Source organism: Salmo salar, chromosome 10 (genome assembly GCF_965601325.2).
Source record: "Salmo salar chromosome 10, fSalSal1, whole genome shotgun sequence".
NCBI lineage: Eukaryota > Metazoa > Chordata > Actinopteri > Salmoniformes > Salmonidae > Salmo > Salmo salar.
Window position 1 is genome coordinate 65890057 of NC_138300.1, and position 25526 is coordinate 65915582.

A 25526-nucleotide genomic window follows, 5' to 3' on the forward strand; every position below is an offset into this window, starting at 1 on the left:
ATTCATGGCTGTGTTCTTAGGCAAAATTGTAAGTGAGCCCACTCCCTTGGCTGAGAAGCAACCCCACACATGAATGGTCTCAGGATGCTTTACTGTTGGCATGACACAGGACTGATGGTAGCGCTCACCTTGTCTTCTCCGGACAAGCTTTTTTCCGGATGCCCCAAACAATCTGAAAGGGGATTCATCAGAGAAAATGACTTTACCCCAGTCCTCAGCACTCCAATACCTGTACCTTTTGCAGAATATCAGTCTGTCCCTACTGAAAGAGCTGCTTTCTGTGCTTGGCCCTCCTATGTTGAACATAATAAACGGCTCTCTATCCACCGGATGTGTACCAAACTCACTAAAATTGGCAGTAATAAAGCCTCTCTTGAAAAAGCCAAATCTTGACACAGAAATTATTTTAAAAACTATCGGCCTATATCGAATCTTCCATTCCTCTCAACATTTTTTGAAAAAGCTGTTGCGCAGCAACTCACTGCCTTCCTGAAGACAAACAATGTATACGAAACGCTTCAGTCTGGTTTTAGACCCCATCATAGCACTGAGACTGCACTTGTGAAGGTGGTAAATGACCTTTTAATGACGTCAGACCGAGGCTCTGCATCAGTCCTCGTACTCCTAGATCTTAGTGCTGCTTTTGATACCATCGATCACCACATTCTTTTGGAGAGATTGGAAACCCAAATTGGTCTACTTGGACAAGTTCTGGCCTGGTTTAGGTCTTATCTGTCGGAAAGATATCAGTTTGTCTCTGTGAATGGTTTGTCCTCTGACAAATCAACTGTACATTTCGGTGTACCTCAAGGTTCCGTTTTAGGACCACTATTGTTTTCACTATATATTTTACCTCTTGGGGATGTCATTCGAAAAGATAATGTTAAATTTCACTGCTATGCGGATGACACACAGCTGTACATTTCAATGAAACATGGTGAAGCCCCAAAATTGCCCTCGCTAGAAGCCTGTGTCTCAGATATAAGGAAGTGGATGGCTGCAAACGTTCTACTTTTAAACTCGGACAAAACAGAGATGCTTGTTCTAGGTCGCAAGAAACAAAGAGATCTTCTGTTGAATCTGACAATTAATCTGGATGGTTGTACAGTCGTCTCAAATAAAACTGTGAAGGACCTCGGCGTTACTCTGGACCCTGATCTCTCTTTTGAGGAATATATCAAGACTGTTTCAAGGACAGCTTTTTTCCATCTATGTAACATTGCAAAAATCATAAAGTTTCTGTCCAAAAATGACACAGAAAAATGAATCCATGCCTTTGTTACTTCTAGGTTGGACTACTGCAATGCTCTACTTTCCGGCTACCCGAATAAGCACTAAATAAACTTCAGTTAGTGCTAAATACGGATGCTAGAATCCTGACTAGAACCCAAAAATGTGATCATATTACTCCAGTGCTAGCCTCCCTACACTGGCTTCCTGTTATGGCAAGGGCTGATTTCAAGGTTTTACTGCTAACCTACAAAGCATTACATGGGCTTGCTCCTACCTATCTTTCTGATTTGGTCCTGCCGTACATACCTACACGTACGCTACGGTCACAAGACGCGGGCGTCCTAATTGTCCCTAGAATTTCTAAGCAAACAGCTGGAGGCAGGGCTTCTCTTATAGAGCTCCATTTTTATGGAATGGTCTGTCTACCCATGTGAGAGACGCAGACTCAGTCTCAACCTTTAAGTCTTTACTGAAGACTAATCTCTTCAGTAGGTGCTATGATTAAGTGTAGTCTGGCCCAGGGGTGTGAAGGTGAACGGAAAGGCTGGAGCAACGAACCGCCCTTGCTGTCTCTGCCTGGCCGGTTTCCCCTCTCTCCACTGGGATTCTCTGCCTCTAACCCTATTACAGGGGCTGAGTCACTGGCTTACTGGTGTTCTTCCATGCCGTCCCTGGGAGGGGTGCGTCACTTGAGTGGGTTGAGTCACTGACGTGGTCTTTCTGTCTGGGTTGGCGCCCCCCTTGGGTTGTGCCGTGGTGGAGATCTTTGTGGGCTATACTCGGCCTTGTCCCGGGATGGTAAATTGGTGGTTGGAGATATCCCTCCAGTGGTGTGGGGACTGTGCTTTGGCAAAGTGGGTGGGGTTATATCCTACCTGTTTGGCCCTGTCCGGGGGTTTCATCAGATGGGGCCACAGTGTCTCCTGACCCCTCCTGTCTCAGCCTCCAGTATTTATGCTGCAGTAGTTTATGTGTCGGGGGGCTAGGGTCAGTCTGTCACATCTGGAGTATTTCTCTTGTCTTATCCGGTGTCCTGTGTGAATTTAAATATGCTCTCTCTAATTCTCTTTCTCTCTCGGAGGAGGACCTGAGCCCTAGGACCATGCCTCAGGACTACCTGGCATGATGACTCCTTGCTGTCCCCAGCAGCGCGCTTGTTTGAAATGGAAAAGCGTCACGGTAGCTATTGATAAAGAAGAACATCAAAACGAAGCAGCTGCTTTATAAGTGGGATAAACTGTTTAGCGCTATGTCACAAGGGGTTCGTGCTGATTGTACGGAAATTGTGACAGCCGGTTAAGTGACGTCCCTTGAGAAGGCAAGAACAAGATGTACAGTTCCAGGCAAAAGTTTGGATATACCTACTCATTCAAGGGTTTTTTGTTATTTTTACTATTTTCTATATAGTAGAATAATAATGAAGACATCAAAACTATGAAATAACACATATGGAATCATGTTGTAACCAAGAAAGTGTAAAACAAATATTTTAGATTCTTCAAAGTAGCCACCCTTTGCCTTGATGACAGCTTTGCACACTCTTGGCATTCTCACAACCAGCTTCATGAGGAATGCTTTTCCAACAGTCTTGAAGGAGTTCCCACAAATGCTGAGCACTTGTTGGCTGCTTTTCCCTTCATTTTACAGTTCAACTCATCCAAATTCTACTGCAGCCCTCATCCTCCACCCATTCTGCCATGCACATTCTGTTAATAAAGGTCCCCAAAGCACACACATCCCTGGGTCTCTCGTCTTTTCAGTTCGCTGCAGCTAGCGACTGGAACGAGCTGCAACAAACACTCAAACTGGACAGCTTTATCTCCACCTCTTCATTCAAAGACTCAATCATGGACACTCTTACTGACAGTTGTGGTTGCTTTGCGTGATGCATTGTCGTCTCTGCCTTCTTGCCCTTTGTGCTGTTGTCTGTGCCCAATAACATTTGTACCATGTTGTGTTGCTACCATGTTGTTGTCTTAGGTCTCTCTTTATGTAGTGCTGTGTTGCCTCTTCTCGTGATGTGTTTTGTCCTAGATTTATATTTTATTTATTTTTAATCCCAGCTCCTGTAAATAAGAATTTGTTCTTAACTGACTTGCCTAGTTAAATAAAGGTTAAATAAAAAATAACAAAATGGGTTAAGGTAGGGTGATTATGGAAGCCAAGTCACCTTACACAGCCTGGAGGTGTGTTTTGGGTCATTGTCCTGTTGAAAAACAAACCAGATGCGATGGCGTATCGCTGCAGAATGCTGTGGTAGCCATGCTGATTAAGTGTGCCTTGAATTCTAAATAAATCACAGACAGTGTCACCAGCAAAGCAGCCCCACACCATAACACCTTCTCCTTCATGCTTCACGGTGGGAACTATACTTGCGGAGATCATCCATTCACCCACACCGCGTCTCACAAAGACACGGCGGTTGGATCCAAAAATCTCCAATTTGGACTCTAGACCACAGGACAGATTTCCACCGATTTAATGTCCATTGCTAATGTTTCTTGGCCCAAGCAAGTTTCTTCTTATTATTGTTGTCCTTTAGTAGTGGTTTCTTTGCAGCAATTTGACCATGAAGGCCTGATTCACAGTCTCCTCTGAACAGTTGATGTTGAGATGTGTCTGTTTCTTGAACTCTGAAGCATTTATTTGGGCTGCAATTTCTGAGGCTGGTAACTCTAATGAACTTGTCCTCTGCAGCAAAGGTAACTCTGGGTCTTCCTTTCCTGTGGCGCTCCTCATGAGAGCTAGTTTCATCATAGCACTTGATGGTTTTTGCGACTGTGGCTCAGTTGGTAGAGCATGGTAGAGCATGGTATTTGCAATGGTGTTTGCAACGCCAGGGTTGTGGGTTCGATTCCCACGGGGGGCCAGTACGAGAAAAAAAAAAATGTATGAAATGAATTGAAATGTATGCATTCACTACTGTAAGTCGCTCTGGATAAGAGCGTCTGCTAAATGACTAAAATGTAAAATGTAAAATGTAATGTTCTTGAAATTTCCCGTATTGAATGAACTTCATGTCTTAAAGTAACGATGGACTGTCATTTCTCTTTGCTTATTTGAGCTGTTGCCATAATATGGACTTGGTCTTTTATGAAATAGGGTTATCTTCTGTATACCCCCCTACCTTGTCACAACACAACTGATTGGCTCAAACGCATTAAGGAAAGAAATTCCACAAATTAACATTTAACAAGGCACACCTGTTGATTGACATGCATTCCAAGTGACTACCTCATGAAGCTGGTTAAGAGAATGTCAAGTGTGTGAAAAGCTGTCATCAAGGCAAAGGGTGGCTACTTTGAAGAATCACAAATACAAAATAATTTTTATTTGTTTAACACTTTTTTTTGGTTACTACATGATTACTTATGTGTTATTTCATAGTTTCGACGTCTTCACTATTATGCTACAATGTAGAAATAGTACAAATACAGAAAAACCCTTGAATGAGTAGGTGTTCTAAAACTTTTGAAGAAATGGACATCCATATTGTACAAATTGCAATTCATCACATATTGTGCAAACTGCCACTTGTGTCAAGAACAGAGAGAATATATACTTTATTGTCCATTGGTTAGAATGGAAATTGTGTCTCCTGCCTTTCCCAACACCCCGCAGTGCAGCACCCATGGGCAATGGAAGGAGATGGTACATAGGAGCCTTCCAGCTACCAGTTTAGCTGCATAGATTGGTACGTTGATCATTTGAATCAGCTGTGTAGTGTTAGGAAAAAACAGGATTAAGAAACAGGTTGGAGAGGCAGACCAGCAGCTGGAGCAACATAAAATGGAAACTGAACTTAACTGGCAGCTGGAACACTGCTGGTCATTGATCCCATGGACCATCTCCAGCCATTGAGCCCTTGAGCAAGGCACCTAACCCCCCACAATTGCTCTCAATCCAGGGGCTCTGCACTGCTGCTGATCCTGTGGGAAAGGGAGAAGACACATTTTCAATTCTAACCAATGGATTATAATGTTGTATTAAATTCCTATTTGGAGTCACCCACGTCTTTATGTAGCCAGGTGGTAAAAGGGACGTTTCTTTTTTTGCTGACTTTCTATGGACGGGCAATGTCAGAGCGGCATAGACTGAGATACAGTATATAGTATAGAACACAGTAAACTTAGCAAAAAAATAAACGTCCCTTTTTAGGACCCTGTCTTTCGAAGATAATTCGAAAAAAATCGAAATAACTTCAGAGATCTTCATTGTAAAGGGTTTAAACGTATGTTTCCCATGCTTGTTCAATGAACCATAAACAATTAATGAACATGCACCTGTGGAGCGGTCATTAAGACACTAACAGCTTACAGACAGTAGGCCATTAAGGTCACAGTTATGAAAACTTAGGGCACTAAAGAGGCCTTTCTACTGACTCTGAAAAACACCAAAAGAAAGATGCCCAGGGTCCCTGCTCATCTGTGTGAACGTTCCTTAGGCATGCTGCAAGGAGGCATGAGGACTGCAGATGTGGCCAGGGCAATAAATTGCAATGTCCGTACTGTGAGACGCCTAAGACAGCGCTACAAGGAGACAGGACGGACAGCTGATCATCCTCGCAGTGGCATACCACGTGTAACACCTGCACAGGATCGGTACATCCGAACATCACACCTGCGGGACAGGTACAGGATGGCAACAACAACTGCCCGAGTTACATCAGGAATGCACAATCCCTCCATCAGTGCTCAGACTGTCCGCAATAGGCTGAGAGAGGCTGGACTGAGTGCTTGTAGGCCTGTTGTAAGGCAGGTCCTCACCGGCAACAACATCGTCTATGGGCACAAGCCCACCGTTGCTGGACCAGACAGGACTGGCAAAAATTGCTCTTCTCTGACGAGTCGCGGTTTTGTCTCACCAGGGGTGATGGTCGGATTCACGTTTATCGTCGAAGGAATGAGCGTTACACCGAGGCCTGTACTCTGGAGCGGGATCGATTTGGAGGTGGAGGGTCCGTCATGGTCTGGGGCGGTGTGTCACAGCATCATCGGACGAAGCCTGTTGTCATTGCAGGCAATCTCAACGCTGTGCGTTACATGAAGACATCCTCCTCCTCCCTCATGTGGTACCCTTCCTGCAGGCTCATCCTGACATGACCCTCCAGCATGACAATGCCACCAACCATACTGCTCGTTCTGTGTGATTTCCTGCAAGACAGGAATATCAGTGTTCTACCATGGCTAGCGAAGAGCCCGGATCTCAACCCATTGAACACGTCTGGAACCTGTTGGATTGAAGGGTGAGTGCTATGGCCAATCTCCCCAGAAATATCCGGGAACTTGCAGGTGCCTTGGTGGAAGAGTGGGGTAACATCTCACAGCAAGAACTGGCAAATCTGGTAAAGTCCATGAGGAGGAGATGTACTGCATCTCTGTCACATGTCTGTGGAACTCGTTCAGTTTATGTCTCAGTTGTTGAATATTTACACATGTTAAGTTTGCTGAAAATAAACGCAGTTGACAGTGAGAGGACATTTCTTTTTTTGCTGAGTTTATATACATACAAGTGACATTATTTAAAGTGACTAGTGTTCCATTTATTAAAAAGTGGCCAATGATTTCAACTCCACGTATGTAGGCTGCAGCCTTTCTGTGCTAGTGATGGCTATTTAACAGTCTGATGGCCTTGAGATAGAAGCTTTCCCACCTGGACAAAAGGAACACCTATGTGAGAATGCTATTCACTGACTACAGCTCAGCGTTCAATACCATAGTGCCCACAAAGCTCTTCACTAAGCTAAGGATCCTGGGACTAAATACCCACTCTGCAACTGGATCCTGGACTTCCTGACTGGCCACCCCCTGGTCTTAACGGTAGACAACAACACATCTGCCACGCTGATCCTCAACATGTGGGCCCCTCAGGGGTGCCTGCTTAGTCCCCTCCTGTAGTCCCTGTTCACCCACAACTGCATGGCCAAGCATGACTCCAACACCATCATTAAGTTTGCTGACGACACAATAAAAAGCCCCCCCCAAAAATCCTTTATCAAATACACTGGAAACCTGTCATGTTTTGGCATAGCCTTTTATCTATAATCAGAGGGATTCTTCATTTTCAGCTAGATCATTAACGTGTTGTTCTTATAGAAATATTCCATAAGCTTTTCTGACTTTTTCCATCATAAAAACAAACTGGTTGGTGAAGCGGCTCTGTTTCATTATGCTACAGGTTTCTTGGCAAAGGAGTAGGGTAGAACCCTTAGAAGATAGAATCATTCTATGTATAACCCTTCACAGAGGGTTCTAGGTATAACACTTTGGATATAAAAGGGTTGTAGGTAGAACCTTTAATAGAGGGTTCAACATAGAACTCTCCATGTACCTAAAACCATGAAGGGTTCTCCTACAGGGACAAGCCGAATAACCCTACATGGTTTTAGTTGGAACCCTTTTCTCTATACGTGTATGTTTTGAGATTATATTGATCGGTTTACCTGGCATCGTGCCTGATGATAGGGTTGATGCATAGATCTCAGCAGCCTTCCCACTCGACCGGCCGATGCAGTGACCCTTTCGAAGACAGATAGCCGGTCATGAACTTCCGTCCATATGTTGGTCCTGTCTATTGATGAAAGAGATTAGCAAAGACTTAAGTAGAAGACGAGTAACTAAACTGTCATGAGAATTTTCAATCCCAATGAAAATAACTAACAATAAATAAGCTTTGACCAAACCCCGAGGTTTGTAAGACCCTGGGTTTAATAATAATTAGGCAAAGATTCAGCTTATGCAAAAGGTTCGTACAGTTTATTCACGAGGGCGCTCTGAAGTCCATAATACAAAGACATCCATTTTATAGTTCACTCCCTACTTATGCACATACATACACACGAACAGTAGGTGAGTTGTATCCACTGTTTATCACTACCAAGCCGACAGTTCCATTCCCCCGAGATTAGAGGAACCTTGAAAGGACTCCCTGTCCTATCATAAGTTTCTCGGAGTTCTAGCCAGGTCGGGTTATACACAGTTGAATTGTTCTCGGTATTTTCTTAGACACACACATTTCTATCCCTTACATGTCTCTACTGAACCTTATTGAACTTACATGTAGTACTTTAATTATTCATTATACATGCTACATAAACTAATAATCACTAGTAGTTACGTTTTCAGGGTGGAATTCTTTAATCATTACCTTTAAGCATACAAATTCCCTTATCATAAACGTCTGGTGAAAGTCATTGATCTTGTCTGGCAGCCTGGGATTGGTGCCAACAACAAAGTAACTTCCCCTAATGTATCCTGGAGAGAAAGAGAGAAAGCATGTGGCAAGGAGGGATCATTCAAATGATGTGAAAGGGATGCAGTATTCTAACAAACAGGTAACAAGTAAAATGCCTGATGTGGACACCAATTCAGAAGCAAACTATGTTAGGAGTCATCAATAGATAATACCACACAACATGAAAGAGACACCTTGAAAGCACAACAGGAAGTGTAAAGAAGGTACTTTCCTTAAAAGATGGGGAATGAGAAGAGAGTCTCAGCTGCAGTCCAAGCATTCTGATACAGTAGCTTGTTCAGTTGCCCCTTAAACAGGCCTGCAGATGCCTTCAACCACCCTACATACAGTTGAAGTCAGAAGTTTACATACACCTTAGCAAAATACATTTAAACTCAGTTTTTCACAATTCCCGACATTTAATCCTAGAAAAAAATTCCCTGTTTTAGGTCAGTTAGGATCACCACTTTATTTTAAGAATGTGAAATGTCAGAATAATAGTAGAGAGAATAATTTTTTTCATCACATTCCCAGTGGGTCAGAAGTTTACATACACTCAATTAGTATTTAGTAGCATTGCCTTTAAATTGTTTAACTTGGGTCAAACGTTTCAGGTAGCCTTCCACAAGCTTCCCACAATAAGTTGGGTGAATTTTGGCCCATTCCTCCTGACAGAGCTGGTGTAACCGAGTCAGGTTTGTAGGCCTCCTTGCTCGCACATGTTTTTTCAGTTCTGACCACAAATTTTCTATAGGATTGAGGTCAGGGCTTTGTGATGGCCACTCCAATACCTTGACTTTGATGTCTTTAAGCCATTTTGTCACAACTTTGGAAGTATGCTTGGGGTCATTGTCCATGTGGAAGACCCTTTTGTGCCCAAGCTTTAACTTCCTGACTGATGTCTTGAGATGTTGCTTCAATATATCCACATAATTTTCCTCCCTCATAATGCCATCTATTTTGTGAAGCGCACCAGTCCCTCCTGCAGCAAAGCACCCCCACAACATGATGCTGCCACCCCCGTGCTTCACGGTTGGGATGGTGTTCTTCGGCTTGCAAGCCTCTGCCTTTTTCCTCCAAACATAACGATGGTCATTATGGCCAAACAGTTCTATTTTTGTTTCATCAGATCAGAGGACATTTCTCCAAAAAGGACAATCTTTGTCCCCATGTGCAGTTGCAAACCGTAGTCTGGCTTTTTTATGGCAGTTTTGGAGCAGTGGCTTCTTCCTTGCTGAGCGGCCTTTCAGGTTATGTCGATATAGGACTCATTTTACTGTGGATATAGATACTTTTGTACTTGTTTCCTCCAGCATCTTCACAAGGTCCTTTGCTGTTGTTCTGGGATTGATTTGCACTTTTCGCACCAAAGTACGTTCATCTCTAGGAGACAGAACGCGTCTACTTCTTGAGCGATATGACGGCTGTGTGGTCCCATGGTGTTTATACTTGCGTACTATTGTTTGCACAGATGAACGTGGTACCTTCAGGCATTTGGAAATTGCTCCCAAGGATGAACCCGACTTGTGGAGGTCTACAATCTTTTTTCTGAGGTCTTGGCTGATTTCTTTAGATTTTTTTGATTTTTTTGATGTCAAGCAAAGAGGCACTGAGTTTGAAGGTAGGCCTTGAAATACATCCACAGGTACACCTCCAATTGACTCAAATGACGTCAATTAGCCTATCAGAAGCTTCTAAAGCCATGACATCACTTTCTGGAATTTTCCAAGCTGTTTAAAGGCACAGTCAACTGAGTGTATGTAAACTTCTGACCCACTGGAATTGTGATACCGTGAATTATAAGTGAAATAATCTGTCTGTAAACAATTGTTGGAAAAATTACATGTGTCATGCACGAAGTAGATGTCCTAAGTGACTTGCCAAAACTATAGTTTGGTAACAAGAAATGTGTGGAGTGGTTGAAAAACTAGTTTTAATGACTCCAACCTATGTGTATGTAAACTTCCAACTTCAACTGTACATCTGAGTGAGTGTACTGTGAGAATGAGAGATCAATGTTGGCCATTCCATTTAAGAATAGTGTAATACTGTTTAAGAGTCAGATTGTCTCAGCACGGTAGTGTACAGCAGGGTTAGAGAGATACGCCAACTTACAGTCATGGGTACAGGCATTTTACTTCTCATCAAGGTGTTGTAGGAGGAAGTAGTGTAGGACCTTGAGAGCTTCTGGATAGGGCTGAGTGGCTGGACTGTGTGAATGGTACTTTGAATGAGAGAGTGTAGGGGGAATCAGTAGTCAAGTCATATCAGACTGCCTCTGTATCAATGATCATCAGCCCCCCAGAAAGGTGTTAGGTATACATTCAGAAAATTGTCATAGTATTTAATTTAGTATCCACACACATTTTTTTATTTTTGTCATTTAGCAGACACTCTTATCCAGAACAACTTACACTAGTGAGTGCATACATATGTGCTGGTCCACCGTGGGAATCGAACCCACAACTCTGGCGTTGCAAGCGCCATGCTCTACCAACTGAGCCACTTAGAAAAGGCATATGTGTGCAGTCCTAAGCATCTGCCTTTCAATAAGCAGTAAAATAAGGTTTGTGAAATATACCCACATTAATAGAAGGCTGATTTTAACTTAATGCACTGGATAGAGTGCATATGATGCGGGCACATCCCGACCCCCCCCCCCCCCCCCCTCCACACACACACAAAATGTAATGTGTTAGAAATTGTTATGCAAAGGGACAGTTAGCTATTTTATTTTATTTAACTAGGCAAGACAGTTAAGAACAAATTCTTATTTACAATGACGGCCTGCCCCGGCCAAACCCGGATGACGCTGGGCCAATTGTGCGCCGCTCTATGGGACTCCCAATCACGGCCGGATGTGAAGCAGCTTGGATAGTTAACAATTTATAGTAACTGCAGTTCATTATTACTCAGTTAATAAGCATCAGCATCAGCCAGGCAGAAGATCTAGCTAAGCTAGCTACAGAAAGTAATGGAGAAATAAATAAAAAATGTATGCAGCAGGTACCTCTGGCCGGGCAGCTTCATCTTGTAGCAGTTTGAGGGACTAACTTACTTCCACTAGCAGCTAGCATGTGTATAGCCAGTAGCCAGTTAGGTCTAGCTAGCCAGCCAGCTAGCTAGTCAGTTAGCCAGCAGTAATGTTAGACAGCTAACCAGGCAGTGCAAGCCAACTTTGTTCAGTTGTTGTTGAGTTTGTTCTATTGGCATGCTAACGTCATGATAAGTTAAGCATCTTAGCTAACATTACAATTTTTATCTTCCTGCCACACAAATATCTAATTCTTTCTCTGTGCTGCAGACACTGCAGCTCAACCCAGACTGTAAACAAACACCCGCTATGCACAATGAATATTATATTAGGGGGCGTGTACATCCATGTATGAAGAAAGCGTAAAATGGGCTATAAATATTATCATTTATTTTCTATTACGCGATGCCATTAATGAGAAAAACTAGTTGACATCTGATTTTCGTTCATAAAATGATGAAACCAAACCCAATAAAATGAGTCATTTCAGGTTTTTCCACAATTTGATTTGAATGAAAATCAAAATGCCGAAGCATACACGGACCTATGAGTTATCCTGTTAGAGCTTTTGTGCTGAACCCACTTCTGTGTTTCTGGTGCCATGTGTATAGTCATGTAACAGGAGGGAGATTCCAAGATGTGGGAAGTGTGTAGGAGGGCATGGGTCAGAGGATTGTGTAGTTTTGGTGGAAAAACATAGGGATTGCCATGTTGCCTCGGTTCGGAAGTGTCCGGTGCGAGAGAGGCATGTTGAGGTGGCCAGAGTAATGCTGAAGATGTCGTATGCTGAGGCAGTGAAGATAGTAGGAGGAGGTTGGGTCAAGGGTGAGGGATCCGGAGAGGATCCCTGTCAGTAGTAGATCTGTGCCAGCACAGAGGGATAGGCCAATGAGTGATATATGCTTCAGTAAGGTTGGCTTCTTAGCTATGGTTATGAACTGTACCGCAGAAATGGAACAAAAATCACAGAAAATCGATATTGTTGTGGCAGCTGCAGAGCTGCAGTTGGCGAATCGCATCTCTGCATGTCTGGCAGATATATCAGTGTGGATGACGGATCACCACCTCAAGCTGAACCTCAGCAAGACGGAGCTGCTCTTCCTCCCGGGGAAGGACTGCCCGTTCCATGATATCGCCATCACAGTTGACAACTCCATTGTGTCCTCCTCCCAGAGTGCTAAGAGCCTTGGCGTGACCCTGGACAACACCCTGTCGTTCTCCGCTAACATCAAGGCGGTGACCCGATCCTGTAGGTTCATGCTCTACAACATTCGCAGAGTACAACCCTGCCTCACACAGGAAGCGGTGCAGGTCCTAATCCAGGCACTTGTCATCTTCCGTCTGGATTACTGCAACTCGCTGTTGGCGGGGGCTCCCTGCCTGTGCCATTAAACCCCTACAACTCATCCAGAACGCCGCAGCCCGTCTGGTGTTCAACCTTCCCAAGTTCTCTCACGTCGCCCCGCTCCTCCGCACACTCCACTGGCTTCCAGTTGAAGCTCGCATCTGCTACAAGACCATGGTGCTTGCCTACGCAGCAGTGAAGGGAACGGCACCTCCGTACCTTCAGGCTCTGATCAGTCCCTACACCCAAAGAAGGGCACTGCGTTCATCCACCTCTGGCCTGCTCACCTCCCTACCTCTGCGAAAGCACAGTTCCCGCTCAGCCCAGTCAAAACTGTTCACTGCTCTGGCACCCCAATGGTGGAACAAGCTCCCTCATGACGCCAGGACAGCGGAGTCATTCACCACCTTCCGGAGACACCTGAGACCCCACCTCTTTAAGGAATACCTGGGATAGGATTAAGTAATCCTTCTAATCCTCCCCCCCAAAAAAGATATAGATGTACTATTGTAATGTGGTTGTTCCACTGGATATCATAAGGTGAATGCACCAATTTGGAAGTCGCTCTGGATAAGAGCGTCTGCTAAATGAAGTAAATGTAAATGACAAGTACTTGGGTGTATAAGATTTGACTTCAGAAGAGTTACATGGTGTGTTGAGTGGTGATGTCCTGTCCTCCCAGGCCGTTGGCATGGTGTAGGAGCAGGTAGAGTCAAAGAAGTGGAATGGGGTAGTGGGTTTAAAGGGTGTTTTTTTAACCTGTTAGGGCTAGGGGGCAGTATTGACACGGCCGGATAAAAAAACGTACCAGATTTAATCTGGTTACTACTCCTGCCCAGTAACTAGAATATCCATATAATTATTGGCTTTGGATAGAAAACACCCTAAAGTTTCTAAAACTGTTTGAATGGTGTCTGTGAGTATAACAGAACTCATATGGCAGGCAAAAACCTGAGAAGATTCCTTACAGGAAGTGCCCTCTCTGACAAGTTCTTGTTCTTCTTGGCTCTGTTTATTGAAAACTGAGGATCTTTGCTGTAACGTGACACTTCCTACGGCTCCCATAGGCTCTCAGAACCCGGGAAAAAGCTGAATGATATCGAGGCAGCCCCTGGCTGAAAAACATTAGCGCGTTTGGTTAGTGGCCGGTCAGAGTACTATGAGACTCAGGCTCGTGCACGAGGGGAACCCATGCTTTTATTTTCTCTCTCTTTGAACGTAAACACGCTTTCCCAGTCGGAATATTATCGCTTTTTTACGAGAAAAATTGCATAAAAATTGATTTTAAACAGCGGTTGACATGCTTCGAAGTACGGTAATGGAATATTTAGAATTTTTTTGTCACGAAATGCGTCGTGCGTGTGACCCTTATTTACACTTCGGATAGTGTCTTGAACGCACGAACAAAACGCCGCTATTTGGATATAACTATGGATTATTTTGAACCAAACCAACATTTGTTATTGAAGTAGAAGTCCTGGGAGTGCATTCTGACGAAGAACAGCAAAGGTAATAACATTTTTCTTATAGTAAATCTGATTTTGGTGAGTGCTAAACTTGGTGGGTGTCTAAATAGCTAGCCCTGTGATGCCGGGCTATCTACTTAGAATATTGCAAAATGTGCTTTCACCGAAAAGCTATTTTAAAATCGGACATAGCGAGTGCATAGAGGAGTTCTGTATCTATAATTCTTAAAATAATTGTTATGTTTTTTGTGAACGTTTATCGTGAGTAATTTAGTAAATTCACCGGAAGTTTGTGGGGGGTATGCTAGTTCTGAACGTCACATGCTAATGTAAAAAGCTGGTTTTTGATATAAATATGAACTTGATTGAACAAAACATGCATGTATTGTATAACATAATGTCCTAGGGGTGTCATCTGATGAAGATCATCAAAGGTTAGTGCTGCATTTAGCTGTGGTTTGGGTTTATGTGACATTATATGCTAGCTTGAAAAATGGGTGTCTGATTATTTCTGGCTGGGTACTCTGCTGACATAATCTAATGTTTTGCTTTCGTTGTAAAGCCTTTTAGAAATCGGACAGTGTGGTTAGATTAACGAGAGTCTTGTCTTTAAAATGGTGTAAAATAGTCATATGTTTGAGAAATTGAAGTAATAGCATTTCTAAGGTATTTGAATAACGCGCCACGGGATTCCACTGGCTGTTACGTAGGTGGGACGAAATCGTCCCACTGGCCCTAGAGAAGTTTTTTAATGTACTTTGTAAAAATAAAAAGTGTCATGATTTACAGTCCAGTTGGTGGGTGTAAAGCACCTTTGGATTCCTAACCGCCATTTTAAAGCCAAAGAAGAAAAATAAGAACCTGTGCCCCCTAGTCTTTATTGCGCACATGACTCCGTTTTCACCTATTTCCACAAATATTTTTTATAACTAACCCAAGATAGACCAGAGCCTGTCGTTTCCAATGGTAGCACATTAATCATAATGGGCAGAACAAGCAAGGGGGTGTGCAGGGCCAATGACGAGGTAGTGAGATCCTATTGACGCGTTCTAGCATTTATTTGTATATTTCCGTAAGGGAATGCCTACTCAGTGAAATTCGCAATAACTTAAAACGCAAAATAAAAATCGGCAAGGTTAGTCTACAAAATGCAGTCTACTCCGTTACATATTTTATTTTTGAAAACATAAAACTATACGAGATGAGAACATTTGCAAAATGTCGGCCAAAATCCATCTTCTCCCACTGCTGGCCACTTGGCTTCCTCTCCTCAACATATTTGGCAGTGAGTGGAATCGCCAACCGGATAATTCACATTTATACATCCGGTGAAATATCTGGTACATTTTTCTTGCTGCGATTGCCATCTGTGTTTTCAATGCGTCACGTGGCAAGATGGCTGCCATTTCAGATAAACATTTTTCTTCCTTGCAAATTCTTTTAAAGGTAAGCTATCTACTGTTTGTCGGCTTTGCTGTATTTATTAGTGTGATAATCTTTGTGCCTTATCGGTTTGTTATATCAGTCGATGTATCGGTTGCTTTTGTTCATTTCGTAACGTTAGCTAGTTACGTTAACTAGTTTGATTATTATGGCTGGCTTGCTGTATGGAGTAGGCTCTGATAAGTCTACATTACTATAGCGGTGCGTAAAATCACTCGGGAAGAGTGGCGTGTATTCATGGGTGCCAAGGGAAGACAGGCTTCCCCCAAAACTGGACCAAGAAAAAAACATTTTTTTCTTCATGTCCTTCAATTCCAAAATAAGCTGAAAGCATATCACAGGGAAAGCATCCGAGCGAGCGAGACGGTGCCCCTCTGAAATATGAGTGGTATCTGTGTGGGTAGCTGGACAGGTAGGATGACTGACAGTGAAAGTGAACAGGAGGTCAGGTGACAGAGGAATGGATGAGACTGAGGCAGGAATTCCTTTAACCATAAAGTGGTATATTTACTGGGTAGTCTGTGCTGCATAACAACGGAAACAGAATAACATGTATCCAATCAAATTCATAATCACAAAGATCAAATCATTAACATAATTGGGTAATTCAGTTCAATAAGAAGTCAATACGAATCATCATTGAGTCATTTAGGCTCGGAACTATTCATCATAATCATGAAGAATAATACAAATAATTCAATCAGTTATCGGTTATTCAGTCTATAATCCCCATCAGTTTCATATCAGAATTGATCAGTTCAGGAAACAATGACGTTTCATATTTCATCCTTTCAGGTTTGTCTTCATATGTACTTGTAATTTCATTACATATTAACCATATCGATGGCATAATTGGCCTGTGATGATCTGTAGGGCCGTGATCATTGCCCATTTACATTACACAATAGGTTTGAAGCGTGCACTCCAAGGTAATAACTATAAACAATAACTGATGGCCCGCTCTCCCGATCGCAACAGATTGTTACCTTTCATCTGAACTGATTCTGTGGACTTACGTGGATTCATGGACGCACAGAACGTCTGGATTAGACGGAGTTAACTTCTTGTGGATTAGTGGGACGCTAGCGGTGAAATTGCAGAGCGCCAAATTCAAATTAAATTACTATAAATAAACTTTCATGAAATCACAAGTGCAATACATCAAAATAAAGCTTAACTGGTTGTTTATCCAGCCGCCGTGTCAGATTTCAAAAAGGCTTTACGGCGAAAGCAAACCATGCGACTATCTGAGGACAGCGCCCAGCACACAAATGCATAACAAATAATTTAACCAGGGAGTTGCGACACGATATCAGAAATAGCGATATAATATATGCCTTACCTTTGAAGATCTTCTTCTGTTGGCACTCCAAAAGGTCCCAGTTACATTACAAATGGTCCTTTTGTTCGATAAAGTCCTTCTTTATATCCATAAAAACTCAGTTTAGCTGGCACGCTTCAGTCAATAATCCACTCGGTTTCCCTCGTTCAAAATGCATAGTCTTCCCTGTGGCTCAGTTGGTAGAGTATGGTGTTTGCAATGGTGTTTGCAACGCCAGGGTTGTGGGTTAGATTCCCACGGGGGGCCAGTACGGAAAAAAAAAATGTATGAAATTAATTGAAATGTATGCATTCACTACTGTAAGTCGCTCTGGATAAGAGCGTCTGCTAAATGACTAAAATGTCATGTAAAAAAATGCATACAAAATGAATCCCAAATGATACCAATAAACTTATCCAAACAAGTCAATCAATGTTTATAATCAAACAATAGTTTATTTGCGTATTAGGGTACCTATCAAATTTAAGAGGGAGAATCGTTATTGTCTTTACCGGAGAAAAATACCAAAGAATGCGTTCTCATTCACGCGCTTGGAAACACTACAGCCCAAAATGGGAGCCACCTAGAAAAACTACAATTTCTGGCTCATTTTTCCAAAAACCAGCCTGAAACTCTTTCTAAAGACTGACATCTAGTGGAAGCCCTAGGAACTGCAATCGGGCATGATTTCGCCCTATTATAAAAGTGCCAGCCTTCCTCAGGGTTTTGCCTGCCATTTCACTTCTGGTATACTCAGACATTATTTTAACAGTTTTAGAAACTTGAGTGTTTTCTATCCAAACCTACCAATTATATGCATATCCTAGCTTCTGGGCCTGAGTAGCAGGCAGTTTACTTTTGGCACGCTTTTCATCTGGATGTCAAAATACCGCCCCCTATCCCAAAGAAGTTAAGGAAGAGAAAGCAGCGAGCCCGGGCGATGGCGATTTCCTCCTTTTAATGAGTTGATCCGTCACATTTCCACCTGACCTAATTAAAGCGCCCCTGGCCCAGCTGAGCAAGTGGCCATGAATTAAAGGATTCTTCCGCCAATTCCGTTGGCCTTTTCTACACCCTCTGTACGAGTAGCCCATCTAGGCATATCTGATGCTGTCTGGTTAAAAATAGTTGTTGCCACCCATAGACCTTTGTGTTTGCAAACATTGCCGCACAAGTTGGTTGCAGAACAAGGGAGTTCTTATAGAACGCCATCAAAGAGCCTCTAAACATGTTGCTTATGAGTGCATTTCACACTACGTTTGGCTTATAATTGGATGTTAAGGCTCGTATGAATGTCCTGCTTAATGTTTGTCATTATCAAGTCCGGGCTCTTCCTGGGCCATTCAAGGACATTCATACTTGTCCCGAAGCCACTCCTGTGCTGTCTTGGCTGTGTACTTAGGGTCATTGTCCTGTTGGAAGGTAAACCTTCATCCCAGTTGGAGTTCCTGAGCGCTCTGGAGTAGGTTTTCATCAAGGATCTCTCTGTACTTTGCTCCGTTCATCTTTCCCCTCGATCCTGACTAGTCTCCCAGTCCCTGCGGCTGAAAAACATCCCCATAGCATGATGCTGCCACCACCGTGCATCACCATAGGGATGGTGCCAGGTTTCCTCCAGACGTGACACTTGGCATTCAGGCCAAAAATGGTTCAATCTTGGTTTCCTCAGACCAGAGAACCTTGTTTCTCGGAGTCCTTTAGCTACCTTTTGGCAAACTCCAAGCAGGCTGTCATGTGCCCTTTACTGAGGAGTGGTTTCAGTCTGGCCACTCTACCATAAATGCCTGATTGTTGGAGGGCTGCAGAGATGGTTGTCCTTCTGGAAGGTTCTCCCATCTCCACAGAGGAACTCTGAAGCTATGTCAAAGTGACCATCGGGGTTCTTGGTAACTTCACTGACCAAGGCTATTTTCGCCCCAATTGCACAGTTTGACATGGGCGGCCTGTTCTAGGAAGAGTCTTGGTGGTTCCGAACTTCTTCCATTTGAGAATGAGTGAGACCACTGTGTTCTTGGGGACCTTCCATGCTGCATAATTTTTTTGGTACCCTTCCCAGATCTGTGCCTCGACACAATTCCTTCGACCTCATGACTTGGTTTTTGCTCTGACATGCACTGTCAACTGTGGGACCTTATATAGACAGGTGTGTGCCTTTCCAAATCATGTTCAATCAATTGAATTTACCACAGATGAACTCCAATCAAGTTGTAGAAACTTCAAGGATGATCAATGGAAACAGGATGCACCTGAACTCAATTTCAAGTCTCATAGCATAGGATCTGAATACTTATGTAAATAAGGCCTTTATTTGTAATACATTTGCAAAAATGTCTACAAACATGTTTTGACTTTGTCATTATGGGGTATTGTGTGTAGATTGAGGGAAACAATTTATTGAATACATTCTAGACTAGGGCTGTAACTAGTGATGTACTGATGACATTTTTGGCCGATACCTAATATTTTCCTTGCCAAAAAGCGATACCGATAACCGATATAAAGAAAATTACCAGCCTTTTAAGCATTCTAGTACAGTTAAATAGTTAATGGACGCTGCGGTCTCAGTGCAAGAGGCGTCACTACAGTCCCTGGTTCGAATCCAGGCTGTATCACATCCGGCCGTGATTGGGAGTCCCATAGGGTGGCGCACAATTGGCCCAGCATCGTTCTTTTTTTGGCCGTCATTGTAAATAAGAATTTGTTCTTAACTGACTTGCCTAGTTAAAGGTTACACACGCGCGCACACACACCAAAAAGTTATTTTGTTGGCATTTACCCATGTCCCCATTACCAGTAAAACATAATCAAAACCTATTTATTTCACTTACTTGCTGTGCTGTTTTGTTGTTCAGTCGTTTCATTCTCAACCAGGATTTCTATGGAACGCCGTTTGGTTGTCAAAGATACACATCAAATAACAGTTTGACGTGTCAAATAAACTTGTTGACCAATCAGGACTTGAATATGACTGCACTTCACAATTTAATGTAATAGTCCGGTGGCCATTTGATTAGCTGTTCAGGAGTCTTATGGCTTGGGGGTAGAAGCTGTTAAGGAGCCTTTTGGTGGTCCACTACCGCTTGTCGTGCGGTAGCAGAGAGAACAGTCTATGACTAGGGTGACTGGAGTCTAACAATTTTATGGGCTTTCCTGACATGGCATATTATATAGGTCCTGGATTGCAGGAAGCTTGGCCCCAGTGATGTACTGAGCCGAACGCACTATCCTCTGTAGTGCCTTACGGTCAGATTCCGAGCAGTTGCCAGACCAGGCGGTGATGCAAACGGTCAGGATGTTCTCGATGGTGCAGCTGTAGAACTTTGAGGATCTGGGGACCCATGCCAAATCTTGTGGCAATTGTAACCTTCTGCATCACTTTCAGAGGTACTTTTATTCTGAAGGCAAACTGCAAATTCCACTATTGTCCCTAATCCTTATTGTGGCTAGCTTCTCAAAACACATAACCCGGTCTGGTCGTGCCTCACTAGCCAGATGAAGCTAGCTGGCTGCTTATAACCTTAGCTTTGGGCAACTGGGTTAAGTAGCTAGCTAGCTGTTTATTTTCAATAGGTGAACAAGTGGCTACCTAGCTAATACTTACAAGGATTCCTAAATCTTTGCTAAGAATAATGGAAAGGACTGCAGTTTCTACTGGTCATTGTTTTCAGGCTGGTTGTATTGGTGCTAGCTAGGTACCAAGCTAAAGCTAGCTAGCTACCCCAGAAGTTGCGGTTGAACAAATAAGGCTTAATTACCAACGCGGTATTGTAAACACATCGTTTGTGGCCGGTGTTTCCTTGTTTGTAGACTTTTGTACAGCTTTGACAGTGATACTTATAGTGGCGGCACTTGGCTTGCACATGCAATTTCAGAACACACAACATTCTATAACTGTTATTTGATGTAAAAGCCTATTTAACACGCAAAGACCCAAACGGCGTTCCATAGTATGTCGTGAAGCTTATAGCAGTGACGCTATTACTGTGTAACTCCGGTAGGGCAACATCTGAAAAATAGCGCGCTTGGTAGTGTGTGCGGTGCTCAACCAGTTGGTGAAAGCCAACATCACCCACAAGAGAACAGTTGATTGGGCAATGAATTCCATTATCTTGGTGTTTAATGGATTTCGCCTTTGAGTTGTCTCGCTGAAATTTTCTTACTCTTTCAAATGTCTGCTCGACTTGTTGACTGCTCGATCCACACAGCAGACATTGTGGGCTAGGTTAGGAATGCTGTGCCCTCATTGTCATGTACCTGCACACGTCAGCTTTGACATCGGTGTTAAACTGGACAGACATTGGGCCGATACCGATGTTGGCATTTTTAGTTAATGTTGTTCGATTCCGATATGTTCACGCATCCCTAGCTGTAACATAACAAAATGTGGAAAAAGTCAGAGTTCTGAATACTTTGAATGAACTGTAGCTAGCCACTGGAGAACAATACAACAATTCAAATGTTTTCTGTCAATGACATCTGGCTTTTGTTGTGATTGGTGTGAAGCCAAATCCAAACTGGCTTCCCTTTTACTTTTTTTTGGGTGCGCCAGGACCATTTATAGTTGAGCTCGTTCAGTTAGCTCAACGCTGATTGGCTTATTTGATAAAAAAAATAAAGGGAGGATAAATGCTCGTTGGCATCCCTTGCATTCAATGATAAATGGGCTACACATACAGAGGGGCACTTATTCACTTGCTCGGATGCTTTCTCCGGTGAAATACATTCAGCCTCTTGTGAATTGAAGGAAAATTATGGCTTCCCTTGGCACCCATGAATACACACCACTGTAAGGCTAGTCTTACCTATCCCATAAAATGCCTCTAATCTATAGATGTTCGCTGTGAGATCATTCAGGGCTCGTCTGTCTCTAATCCCTTTCATGTCGACTCACTACCATGAATGGGAGAAGGCTCCGTCGAAGGATGCGGTGCGGCAGCTGTGTGCTGACAGTTTCCCTTCTGGAGCCCCTGAGTCATGGCGACTCGCGGAAAGTACAGCAGGGACCCTGTCTGTATCTGCCATCGAGGCAAAGGAGGTGAGTGTGAGAAAGTAAAGTAATTGCAATATCAGTCATCAACCAAGGAGAGAAACAGGGTGCACTGCACACAGACGGCAGCTTTCTAATTCTAACTGCCATTCACTAATTCTCATCAGATTCCAAGAAGCGTTTACATGTCAGAGACATAGTAAAGCGTGGCGACCCGGGTTCAAAATCTGCGAAGGGCATTGTACTGTCGCCGTTTGCTACAATATTTCTACAGAATGCAGATATGAATGTAGGCCTAATGTATAGAACCACCAACATGACTCTTTACACATATGCTCTAAACCAGTGTTTGTCAAACTGATCATCTGGGAGAGGACACCAATTGATCCTGTGCTCTTCTCTTCCAGCTTATTGCAGCCCTGCACACCCTTTCTCACCACATCCTATTCCATAACCTGACAGCGCCCGAGCAGATCCTTGTACTATTCCCCAAGTCATTCCACCCCAGCCTCAAGAACCTCATTACCAAGATTATGCTTGAGCACAGGTCTGTAGCCATTCCTCCCATGCTTACCAAGGACCACTTTCTCACGGTTCTACAACGTACATGTCCAATTTTGGGAACTGAAAATTGTGTCAAATGTTTGAAATATGGTTACCGATTTTTCTTTTTGTAGCCCCACATGGAGAAATGAGGCTCTGTCTAATCAAAGTAAGCATGTTCTTTCATATTCCAGCACTATTCTTTGAACTATCAGTTACTGAATGAGTGTGAATGTGTGCGAGAGAGTGGTACCAACCCTGACACTGCCCCAACCGTTGGTTGAATGTTCTCCAGTTTCGCTGCCCCATCTAGTGGAGATGGACTGGAGAGTCGACATGAAGACGGCATCTGACTCGGTCAGTCGCATGGCTGTGCCCACCTGCCTGGTGCACATGAAGGTATGCCAATGTGCGCCATGCACTGGTCTCAACAAACATGTTCTCCTCACCATAATATTACAATTTTCTGCACTTTGTCACATAAATCCAGTGCTGGGCAGGAGCTCACCGGAGCAGAGTACCGGCACCTCAAATGTTCTACTGCTTGAGCTCCTGCACCTCAGAATATTAGCTAAAAAGTATTGCACTGGTACCCATTTTAGTCAGTCAAGGACTGCTTTCCATCCATACATCACAAGCACTGTAACACCTTTATGAGCAATAACATGTATAAATGCGTAGGTGTTACACCTAGGGCTTGTTGAATTTGGTCTGGGTATAAGTGAATGTCACTAACAGTGTGTTGCCATTGCAGATGGAGGACTCCAGCTGTCTAAGCGGCAGTGGCGCTTTCTCATCGGTCACGGTGGAGTTGAGCAAGGAGACTCTGGACACCATGCTGGACGGCCTGGGCCGGATCCGTGACCAATTGTCAGTTGTGGCGGGAAAATGAGACCCCTCACCAGAATGGCCACACCGGAGGCCTTGGGTGCATCATTCTCGATACTCTAAAGTGACTTTTACTCCTCATCTCATTTATCTGCACAAATCTGAAAACAGAGAAATCAATTATGGGTGCCCATTTTCTACTAATCGACTTAAGTCTCAAATGTAAACATTTGATTCAGTGACACACTGCCAGGGTATCAGCCACAAAAGTTTTGCGTCAGTGCCGTTTTAAGGAAAGTGGGAAAGAAGAGGTAGCAATTTTAGACATGGGCTAAAAGATGGAAAAGGAGAAGACTCTTTCCTCTAGTCCCGGGGGGGAAGAAACAAACAAGTACACAATCCCATCATTAGCACTGATCTGGAGTGCCACTACATTCCTCTGTCAGTAGAGTCAAGAGGGTCTTTTGAATTCAATGTTTATGTCAATAAATTAAGAGATTAATGCTGAAGTTTGTCTTTTCACTGCTCTAGTACTAGGACCATCAAATCAGTCAATACACAGGACCAAGATATTGCAGAGCTGGATTACATGTATCAAATGAATTTGTCTCAGACCGTAAAGTTAGTTACTAAACAAGTTATGGTTCATCTTCATTCAAATACAAAATTGCTTCAAGTAGTATGTTAATGCCTAATTTCCCTTATAATTATATTGTACACTGCAAATACATCAAGGCAGGCTACAATCTCTTATTACAGCCTTTTTGTGACCAGGAGGCCCCTACATTTAACAAGCCAAATCTTGTGTTAGGATAATTTTCCAAAGATTTCTATAGACAAATATTCCCATATCAAGAACCTCGCATCAATATACCATATTAAACATTTTGATCAAGTGTGTTGATCTTTTTGCATGGGAAAGTAGCAGTTAGTAGTGTGACGAAACCCATAACTAGCCTGCAGATATTGTTGCACATGCTTTGTCTAGGGGTCCTGTAACATGAATGTGTGCATTTGTGAGAAATCAACGTATGTGCCTAGGGAGACAGCAAACTTACCTTGGTCCAGGGCCGGCGCTTGACCTCTTGGTTGGCCGTCCAAGTGGATTTTTATTTGTTCAGATGGTGACGAAACACATGTACAAAAAGGAAACCACTAACAGGCATGTCCAAACGAAAGGCCTCATGGCTACCAAACGAACCAGCAGCCTCACAGCTTGCAAGCTGAGCCGCTGACTGACGATCGCACCAATGTGTGCTTATCAACCAAGCTCAGCACCTGGACCCGGTCGCTGCCATCTGGGGGATTGAGTGTGAAAGGGTATCCTGGACAGTGTCCATTAGTGGTAGAATTTTTTTATTTACCTAAGCAAGTCAGTTAAGAATTTGTTCTTATTAACAATGATTGGCCTACCCCGGCCAAACCAAGACAACTCTGGGCCAATTATGCGCTGCCCTATGGGACTCCCAATCACGGCCGGTTGCGATTCAGCCTGAAAGTATAAATCATTTCAAATTCGTTACATTAAGCAAAGATGGCACCATCTTATTGTTTTACAGATAGTGTTGGAGTGTGCACCTGGCTAACACTGTTTAGCGAGTCTGCCAGATCAAAGGAAGTAGGGATGCCCAGGGATGTTTGCTTGATAAGTGTGTGAATTGGACCATTTTCCTGTCCTGCTAAGCATTCAAAATGTAACGAGTACTTTTGGGTGTCAGGGAAAATGTATGGAGTAAAAAGTACAATATTTTCTTTAGGAATGTAGTGTAGTAAAAGTTGTCAAAAATGTAAATAGTAAAGTACAGATACCCAAAAATCTACTTAAGTAATACGTTACTGCATTCACATAGGATTTACAGTATTTTGCCTGGTAAATTGTTTTCTCCCAATGTTTATATGACCCCCAAACAGGCCCATTCTTGCCTGCATACGCCTTTTATACCTCCCGTGCGCATGCCGTGGACGAGTGGTTGTAGTGGTGTGCAGATGTGGGTGGTTGTCTATTTTCATAATTACATTGAATATACACCATAACAAAAATCCATTATTCATTTGTTTAGGCAGAGCCTAAGAAACATAAGACTAATAAAAAA

The 25526-nt window shown here is 43.1% G+C and overlaps 1 protein-coding gene across 2 annotated transcripts; it reads left to right on the forward strand.

The window, feature by feature from the left end:
• The first annotated feature begins 15607 nt into the window (after positions 1–15607).
• Positions 15608–23942, forward strand: commd9 (COMM domain containing 9). Of its 2 annotated transcripts, none has more exons than XM_014123800.2 (6): positions 15608–15757; positions 21985–22110; positions 22470–22609; positions 22740–22774; positions 22901–23004; positions 23360–23942. In XM_014123800.2, exons 1-6 carry the CDS (start codon positions 15707–15709, stop codon positions 23495–23497), a joined length of 594 nt encoding a protein of 197 aa, XP_013979275.1. In that variant the 5' UTR covers positions 15608–15706; the 3' UTR covers positions 23498–23942.
• Positions 23943–25526: the final 1584 nt, after the last annotated feature.